The 10,830-nt window shown below is 34.9% G+C and overlaps 1 protein-coding gene across 4 annotated transcripts in view; it reads right to left on the reverse strand.

Annotated features, from left to right (window-relative positions):
• The window catches only part of LOC119644242 (teneurin-a), a 444,303-nt gene that overhangs the window by 167,970 nt on the left and 265,503 nt on the right, over window positions 1-10,830 (reverse strand). For all 4 annotated transcript variants that reach the window (XM_038043783.1, XM_038043776.1, XM_038043796.1 and 1 more), the window contains one exon: window positions 3,884-3,990. In XM_038043783.1, coding sequence (XP_037899711.1) covers window positions 3,884-3,990 — 107 coding nt within the window. The remainder of the gene's footprint in view (window positions 1-3,883; window positions 3,991-10,830) is intronic.

Here is a 10,830-nt window from a genome sequence, read left to right on the forward strand (position 1 = left end):
AATGCAATAAGTCTATGTATGTTTGGCCTTCTAGCCAAGAATCAGTTATTGTTATTGTGTAGCAAATTAGCTTAGCTAATCGCCTTGGACTGCATTAGAATCAGCCTTTATCTGTTCTTGATAAACATTTGTTTTTAACCCGCAGATATAATCCGCCTGAGTGGCCGAGTAGGCAAGAGTCTCGACTACCAACTCAATGATCGTGGGTTCAAATCTCAAGTGCGGTAGAGTTTTTAATAAAGCCGAAAGCCTTGGATGCTAGTGCTTTAAGACTTTAGTCTTAGAATTTATTCTCTGGCTAAGTTTATAATAATAATAATAATAATAATAACCCGCAGATAGTAGTCTGCCGCGGCTTACGTATAATTTCTTAAATTTTAAAAGTTTTCAGCTTATTCGTTGATCGATGTGGAAGCACTTCTAAGCTTTACACTTACATTTTCCGATTTGGTTCAAAGCAGAGCTAAGTGCTCTGAGTCTTAGTCTCATTCGAAAATTTTAATACGTGAAAATTATGATAAGTTGAAGGGATCACCAGACATACAAATATAATATAATTTACTTGAAATTCGAATTTAATTAAGAATTTATTATATTTTAACACCGACGGAACGACTGAGTGCGTCTTTTTAATCCTTTTACATCTTCAAAAATAAGCTTATTCGGTATGCATTGGTCTCGGTTTTAAAAGTAACTTTTACTTGTACGAAAAGACTTTCAAAACTGTCTGCAATCAATTTTTTCCGACCTGTTCTGGTTTTCAAGATGTCCATGACATATATTATACTTCTTCTGCCAAATAGAAAACATTTTGATTCCCTTTTTATACGCGCCACAGCCTGAAATTCTGAATTGTTTGAGCCGTATCTGTACATCTGTCCAACTGTGTGATGTGTTGCTGGCACTCGCCTGATCGCAAAAATGAAGAACCAATTTGAACTTTAGTAGAAACACTGAAAGTTTTCGCACCCAGATTGGTATTGAAATTGGGCCAAATTGGCCCGAGCAGAAGTCTGCAATGGAACGTAAGCTAATTGCAACCCGCTCTCTGTTTAATAAAAATTCGTGGGTTTTTGCGTGTTACTCAGAAATTATAAAAATTAGAAGGCGACCTGCGCGTATAACTTTCTTATTTGCTTTTTGTGAAACTCACAGAGTTGCAATTCAGAATATGAGGTTAAAAATTGGGCGTGATCTGCCTATATGTATGCCAACGATACCAAGCAACCACCATTCAGTCATGATGATTAAATAAATCTTTTACCAAAACTCGTTTAGAAAACGGTGGCAGCACTGAGGCCGGATGGACTGTTGAATTTTTCTTGTTCTTCTTCTTTTTGAACGCCCAAGCCACGAAGTTTTCGCCGTTAGAAATGCGCAACATACAGAGCAAGGAATCTGCTCTAATCAATCCGTGATAGCTATGGAAATGTGAAAAATCTGAGTTCAGTTCATAGGATCGGAGTTTAGTAGTGTTGCTTATTGGTATGCAAATGGGAAATGTTTCGAGCTCACGTTGCTCTGCTTTGGCAATTAATTTGTTTTCCAATAAAATTTATATTATGTTATCTCGTGGGTGTAATAAGTTTAATTAAAAAAAAAAAAAAAAAACAAAAAAAAAAAAGAAAGAATTGATCAACAACTCCCAAGAAACAGTTTCTATTAAGCTGTGTAAACTCTTTCGATATTATTTAAATTTTTAATTATGTCGCATTTTCCCCAATGCCTGTGCCATAGAAACCAAGGTTAATTAAAACAATTACTTAAATGAATATCCATATTCATGTATGTGTGCATGTTTTCGATGGCATTTAAACGTGAAAGCACTAAACTTCTGAATTTCATATTCCCTTACCTACCAAAACAAACAGCGGAAAAAGAATTAGTTTTTTTTATTTTTTTTATTTTACTTAACTTGTTAATGAGATTCTATGTACGTTTCACTATTTTTTCCATTCGAGAAACATAAAAAAAAAAAAATAAAAAAAAAAAAAAACACGAAAAAAAAGCAAAACAAATACCAGCATATGACTAACTTTATGCATACACAACATACTAATCTCCAGTGTATGGCAATAGAATACAGACAGAAACGTACCAAATGCAGATAGACACGCATTGTGTTTTTCTAGCTTTTAATATTATAAAATGGCAAAGCCAACTAATTTGATTTTATGCGAGAACTGGGAAAGCAAAAAAAAAAAAAAAAAACAAAAAAAAATCTCTCCATAATAGCATTCCTTATTTACGGAAAATAGTGTGTACACAAGAGCGCGCACATTTCCACAACGATGCTGTTAGTGGTGATGAGTTTGTGTCGTTAACACGTAAGGGCATAACATTTAGTGGAATATTAATACGTTAAGGTTTAATAACGCTCACTATACATATACACATATATCTGTATATGCATATTTAAACTTGTACTTACGTGTGTAGGGAAATGTTAAATTTAAGCCATGTTTACATTATGTTAGACTTAGCTCGCAAAAAGTTCGCGTAAGTACATGCGTCCATAAATGTAGCGGAGACTACATTTTATTTGACAGTAATCTGAATGTAACGAAAGACTATGAACACGCGATGCGTCTGCCTAAAAATATGTTAATCCTTATATCGGTTATACACTTTATTGTACGATTTCCGTTGTCTAAGAAATATTGAGCGCTCTTTCATGTCACATTTCGGCGATTTCATTTTTGCGAGAGATTTGAACGTTTAACTCCCAGCATTTGTGTAAGTAATTCATTTCACACACTCTCTATGCACCGATATATATATATATATATATATATATATATATATATATATATATATATAATGTTCTTATTAAAAGTGCATATTTCTTGGGAGAGGATGCAATATTTCTAATCTTCTCGTTTTATACCCACCACTGAAGGATCGGCGGGGGGTTATGCTCATTTTGTCATAATGTTTGCAATTAGTCCAGAAACCCTATAAAGTATATATATATATATATATATATATATTCTTGATCAGCATGAAGTTCGGTCCATCTGTGTGTTTGTGTGTGATATGTGTTATTCACACGCTTCTGCTCGCAAAACGGAAGATATCGACTTCAAATGTGTTAGAAAGATTGAATGCAATTGATTTGCATGCAGTTTGATATCAAGAACGGGCCAAACTGGTCGAAGCACATGCTTTGCAGTGGAGCGTAAATTGAATGCAGCTCCGTGTTTCTAAACAGAAATTTGAGAGTTTCTACTTATTACTCCCAAATTATAAAAAAAAAATTTCTCCTGACATTTTCCACAAGGACTTGACGAAAAGCTCTACTACTTACAAGTGATCAACTTATAGTTCTTTCATTTTCTTGAGGTTTTATTAGGCTTATCAATCGTAGGATTGTAACAGAACATAATTTGTGCATTCCTCAAATGAAGACATCTTCTACAAACGCGCTAATTCTAAAGTGAATGTGGTAGACATCATGACCTGATGGGTTAATTTTTTCCTAATTGCACCAGCAATATCAGCAGGATATCAAATAAAAGGGCTTGAGGAGTAGAATGCGAAAAGCTAAATATGTTAACACTAAATTAATTATCATGGACGTCATGACAACATAGATAATAATTATTCTTAGTAACACCTTTTAGTAAAGTAAAAGGTGAATGATAAATTTTATCAATAAATGAAAGCATGGAGCATCAAAGTTTTTAATGGTGGTGGGTGTGCGAGATTCGACCCTAGCCGTATATAACTTTCTTAGTTTTTTTTGACGATCCAATCTATCTAAATAACATTAAATAAATACTTAATGAACTGAATTGTTTCCAACTAACTTATTGTAATTGCAATGTTAATGTGTTGAGCCATACGTTATGATGATAATGATAACAACAACAACGTTACTTACCAGCAAAATACGCCAACATGGCTGTTAGGACGACTGATATTAATATTAAGGCAATGCTCAAACATTTCCAGGAACAACGATGCTGACAACGTTTATCTATGTGAAACCTGGAAAAGAAAGCAAACAAAAACTTGTGATTAGTAAACTGCAGAGAATGGATATTAATAGCAAAGAAGAAAGAAATATAGAAAATTATAACCGTTTTAATTAAAAATTCAATCAGCGCATGTATATTAACACCACATAACATGTTCCATTAAAAGTAAAAAAATAAATACGCATTAAAGTCTTGTTGTCCTCAGCGAGGAGGAGCTCAATATGCTCCTCAATCCCTATCTGGTAAATATGTATTTGAAATTGCATTTCATATCGACCTGATTAGATTCATTGTCGTGTCATGTCAATGTCAATAAGGGTATTACTTATAATTACGTAATAATATCTGTCCGGGACAATGTCGGCCCAATTGCCAGAGATATTTTATAAATAAGTTCAATATCGTAAGACGATTGCAAACTGCCCGTTTGCAACTCCGATAAATGCCGCGCGAACGCTGATCTTTCAAACTTCGAAAATGGTCCAAATGACAGACTGACACATAGATTGAATGAATGACTGACAGGTTGTATGACTCATTGACGGACTGACTGACTGACTAGCTGACAGACTGACAGACAGACGGACAGACTGACTGACCGACTGACTGACTAGCTGACAGACTGACTGTCTGACTGAGTGGCTGAGTGACTGATCGACTGAGTGACTGTTTGACTTACTGACAGACGGACAGACTGGCTGACTGACTGACTGACTGATTGGCTGACAGACAGATTGAATGACTGACTGAAAGGCAGACACATTCTTGCACTCATAGGAGTATACGGTAGTAATACCTTACCCACTTACTAAAAATTTACGCCGATGAGGAATGCGATAAGTAATGTAATGTTTGTGTCAAAGATGGTTCGCGATTCCTGTTGCGAAAGTTTTCTTTCTATGTTAAGATGTTCCTTGCTCTGGTGAACCTGATGCTACTACTGATGCCGATTCTTGAATGCTATACATATCGAACATACTGATTAATCAAGTGATGGAAAACATTTCCTAAATCTTGACATGCGCCTTTATCGGTTCATTTCGCTTATTCATGTACTTACACATGAAACTCAGCTAAGAGAGATTAATAACCGAATTCAGTAGACTCTTTGCAGCAAATAAATAAATAAAATTATTTAAATCAATTTGAAGCTGATACGATTTTGATTCCCAGGTGAAGGTAGAAAACAGAAACTACATGGCCGGATTTAAACACCGAGTGGAGATCATTGATGTATAGGATAAATAAAATGGCCCTTAAAGCCAGACGTCGCGGGAGTTAAGCAGAATCTTGAGTAATCTGCTATGTAGATAAGAGTTTATCGATTTCCCAAAGTAGAAAGGGAGTTTGAACTATGATTAACTAATCACCGCTAGAAAGGGCCTTGAAAACGTGGCATATAAACCCTAACAGATTCGTAACAGTCAATCGTCTTTTCTGAAAGCCATGCTGGAATGGAGAAATAGAAGATTTGATAGCAAAATGGAAATAGTGAGTAATAATTCTCTCAACAATTTGCCAAGTAAACTTGGCAATGGCTTTGCCGTTCTCAACGCGATGTCCGCAATGTTTCCACATTTGTGAAGTGGAATAAGGAAACCACTCTTCCAGCACAAACAGAAAACACCTGACTACAGAGGGCTGACTAGAAACCTCTAAAATAACACTGATTATACATGATGGAATACCATCAGGCCTAGGCACACAACTATATCTTAGATACCTTAAACTATGTGAGATGCCGAAGTTAGGAATCGAGATCGAGTTTGTGATCCGAATCGATAATTAATGGTTAAATGGGTATCAACCGTTGAAGTGAATTTCGTCGGAAGTATTCAGCAAAGAGATTTAAGGTTTGAACATCATCAGAGGACAGAGAGCCATTGAAAGAACTCTGCGAGAGATATATTGACATTTTTCTTTTGGTGTTAACAAACTTCAAAATATATTTAGAATTAACAAACAAGCAGGAGTTTATGCAACTTTGACGAACGATTGATTTAATTATTCGTACTCTGAGCAACATCACAAAGAGATCACAAGTCTCATCAAATTTTTTTTTTGAATTGTTTGCCGGACCGAAGAAGCCTATTTCATAATAAAATTGATGTCGAAGCGTATTTCTTTGGAATACCAAAATTGATACAAAATCAAAACAACTATGACAAGAATATACATATTTTGTACTTTTATGAGTGGTGACCGATCCCAACGCCAGAATTTACCCCAATACCTACAACGTAGGTTACACCAAATCGCTGCATAATTCGGTGGAAAAACGAAATCTTGTCTATTTACAAAAATCTCTTATACTTAATGGGTATTTACAAACTGGTATAATTTTGTGGCCGTTTTCGGTAAAATTTTACATTGTCTGCTTCATTCGAAGGCTAATGCGGTTGCAGTGTAGGCAGACCATTAACATCAACGATTAACCTGGATATTCTCAATGTCCCATTTGTGTAGAGTCCCCTAAGTTAAAATACGTACGTAGTCATGATGTCGTAAACTTTCAGTGTAAAGAATTTTCGGCGAGCGAAGTAACGCTGCACAGAAGCACAGTCACAGAAACGATAATCAGTTGATAAATGAAAGTCGGCCAGTCATGTTCTAAAGTCGCATAGTTGCCGAATCAAATTTCAGAAGCGCAGAGTCGTCAAACCTTCTTAGTCCTGAATTTGAATTACTTTACGCTAAACATTAATTTTAATAATAAAGTTATTATCCGTCATTCTTTCTATTCTCCACATAAATTTATGGCGTATTGACATAATATATCAATATATCATCTCAACAGGGACTATGTACATACATGATTTTCATGAAAATTCATGCAATATTTGAAAATCAATTCGAAAGCTAATAACATAACTTTTTATGAAATTTTTTTGAGCAGGTAAAGGTAGGTAAGTGCTCGCATTATCGAGACCCTCCTGAACGAAGTTCAAGTTCTACACCTGGTTATAACCTTGGCAAAATCCACTCTGCTGCTACTCTGTTTGCGAGAAAAGGCCATGCAAGCGAAATATGTCCGGATCGATTTAGTGTTCTAATGTTGTTTGTACAATACGTTGCTGCACGTTGCTTTAATTTTATCCATATTGCTGTCAGTAATTGCGAGATTATTTTTTGTTGATTTTTTTTTTTTTTTTTGTAAACCGTTTTTGTATTTTTAGCTATTGTTTACTATTACTTTTTTTAGGTAATTTAAAAATCATGCCAACTTCGCGGCTAGTATGTCTGTCTACACGTGCATATATTTACACGCTAAAGTAATTTAATTAACGAAATCGTTTTTTGTACAAGTTTCATGAAACAATATTTATGCTTTTCATTAAAATTTTTTTAACCAATGTATTTATTTATTTTTTGTTTGTTTAATTGAATTATAGGATAAAACGATAGCAGAAAATTACAAAATAAAAGTAAAACAAGTAAGAAAATTGTACTCGATCGTGACCGAATTTTTTATGCCCATCACGGTGATCCTAAAAGCAAGGGGAACGACTAAATATTCATACTCTACAACACAGAGTGAGCTTGGGTGAGCTTGATTATTTGTATTTTCAAAATAAAAGTAAAAATTTATATGCTGTACGTGTTATACTTTATGAGTAAGAAGTAAAAAATGCGGAAAGCAAAGGTGTTTAACGTTTTTGTTACATGGATGTGTTACATGGGACTTGTAGTCATATTTCTTGAGAAGTTTCCTACATTTTGAAATTCTTTTGCAAGTTCGTAGTCGATATCTTCATTTTCGCCAACGGAAGAATATTTACAACAAATACTACGCACCTACGTAGACCGAATAGATGGGCAGATGAACACGTGAACATGCGTAGGTGCCTTCCGAATTTAAAACTGGCCAAGAATTTATATACTTAATGGCGTTAATTGCTTTTGTGCACTATAAAAGTATGTAGGCGTGGCCCATTTTTGTACGGGGACTGCAGCATCGCCCATAAAGTATATGCTGAAATTTTTGTAAATTTATCTGCTGTAGTTTATAAGTAATGGGTAAAGAGCCAATTATTTATTCCATTTACACAGGCGGACAGACGGACATGTTCCAATCAATTTAGAATTTAATATCGATCAAGAATATATATGTACTCAGAGGAGTGTTTGAAGCTTCCTTCCGCTACAAACGAACTGACAAAATGGATACACTCCCCATCCTTCCATGATGGATATAAAAACCAAATCCATATCACATACCACGAATTATGAACACTTGACAATTGAGTTAGATTTGTGTTATATTTTTTTTTTTTTTTTTTTTTTTAGAAAAACCGCGAGAAATAACTTTTAGAACTTCCTCAGCGTGATTATTTAAAGATAATAAAGATTTATCACACCGGTTAAATCAATTGAGGGTAAAGCCAAACTCCGAGACCAAGCCCGAGACCGTGGTCGAATGTCTCGCTAGCTTGGAGTCTACGCTGAATTCTTTGCAATTCACTTGCTCATGTAAATGCAATGAAAGTTATTCTTATATTCAATTAAAAGTAATGGTTATTCAAACTAGGTCATTAACTAAACACACACATATATACATACATATATATATATATATATATATATATATATGTAACACCGATTAAGTTGTGAAACGTTTATGTAAACACTAACAAAACGAAAGAGATTATGTTCGGTTTAAAACGAAGCCCGGATAATATATTATATGTGAATTGAATCGCTAAGGATGAGATTGGCGAATCAGTTTAATACTATAACACAAGAGCGAAACATACCATTAGGTCTTAATAAAAAATTGTTTTGCTTTTCAAAACACGTTTCTTGAAGATCAATACACATGTGCCTCTTAATGGACACTAGCCTGTAGCATCATTAAGGATTACTGCGACGTGGATTGCATTTTTGTACCCAGTTTGTACGAACGTACTGAGAAGGGCTTAAGATAGACCCACCTTTTATTATGCCGATAGCATTAGGATTACTTTCCGAATCAGAATAACTTCCTCATTTGAACTAAGCTTGTCTCTCTGTTGGTTGGTCTGTACGTCTTCCAATTTCTACACGTCTTCTGCACGTCTACACGTTTTGTCCTATGGACAAGCACTATTCAAAATAATTTTAATCGCAACATTTTTTCGACCACTTCCCATATAAAGCCTTATTTGGTCAACTTGTTATCGAAATAATTGTAGGGTGATGTAATAGCGGGCCGTCGCCCATTACATATATATAAAAAAAAATAGGTCAAATGTCAGAATCAGGTGAGAGGCAGTAAATTAATTTAATGTTTAAACTTGTACTCATCTCGTGCATAATTTTTGAAAGGTACCAAGGTTAAGTTCTTAAAACTTTGGTTGAATGGAATCGTTCTACTTTCGCATTTTTTTTTTTTTTTTTTTTTTTTATTTTGAGGGAATACCATACAATTGCAGAGCGCTCAGGAATACTTCATGTAATGCTAGATTTAGATTATCGACGGATATGTCTAAATATGTTTATCACATTACATAATATGAAGATTTGTTTTGACAAGTTCGTTTACGATATCACTATTTACTGATAGAGAAAGCTATTCTCGTTAATTCAATTGGCAATGAGCTAGCGCCGCGATTGACTTCACTAACCGTGACAATGCCCAGTGAGTGAATGCGAGCTTCAGTTATTGTAGGTTCAAGCAAGATCATCTCCGCATTATCTTCCTCTTTTGCAAATCATAAAACATTATTATGTGGGAGTCTTTAATGGGTTAATTTGATTCTCTTCACTGAAACAAAGTTATTCACCTAAGAAAATTAGGTAATATAGCGTATCTATGTCAATATGTTCTCTTAACGCATAACGTAGAAAATAGTAGCTTTTGCACCACACTCAACTAATCCCGACTACCACTGACATATCGGAATATATATGAAACAGACAATGCTTCTATTATGTCAGAGCGTTGTACTGGTTGACTGTATTAGATTTACTTTGTTTATATTAACCATAAATGCTGAAAATACAGTCTTGCTCACTCTTAGCGAGCGTCCGTCCGTCTGTCCATCCATCTTTTGCTATCGAAATGCTCACTTTCTCTAAAATTCACAAAGAAAACTAACACTTCACATGACTGCTTTCAGTTCAGACGACGACATATCAATATTTATATATAGTATTTTCATTATTCCCATGGTACTTATTAGTGATAGACACTACAACTCTTTATAACCCATAATGGTTTCAAACGCACTAAGCTGAGTGAGCTACGTAAACCTTCGGGAAGGAAATGCATGTGCTTTCGGGTGAAAACATAGCCAGAAAACAACTTGGCTACATTTCTAGCGCACATATTCGATTCGTGTAAAAGATCGTAAAAACGATCAAACAAGTGACGCATACACATTTAACAATATAATTCGCAATTGTAGTGTATTCCGTTCACAGATGAGGTGACAAGTATTCAAGGTGCCTCCGGAGTTGCATATGCATTGCCTTCATGTTTATTTATTGAGAATCTATAGCAAATTCTTTAGCATTCCTTATCTGTAGACTGCTTCCATTGACCGCCCTACGAGGAAAATCTTTCCACGATTAAACACCAATTTATTGCCAGCTTAATGTGCAGCGTGTTTTGCAAAATAAAAAAAAAAAATAAAAAAGAAACCTACCTACACCAAGTCTTTAGAAAATAAAAAGCATTACATTATGACAATTTGTGACTTTTTCTCGCCACCTATGCCCGCATCACGTTGTGGAACCATATAGACCTTCAATTAAAAGCCTTTAGCTACATGTCTTTAGATATAGGGAAAAAATGACTTTATCGTATCTTTTCTCTGCTTAACATATTGTGTTCGGTGTGGGCGGTTAACTGCAATGTCTGGGCAACTAA

This window comes from Glossina fuscipes, unplaced genomic scaffold (assembly GCF_014805625.2).
Source record: "Glossina fuscipes isolate IAEA_lab_2018 unplaced genomic scaffold, Yale_Gfus_2 0, whole genome shotgun sequence".
Taxonomy (NCBI): Eukaryota; Metazoa; Arthropoda; class Insecta; order Diptera; family Glossinidae; genus Glossina; species Glossina fuscipes.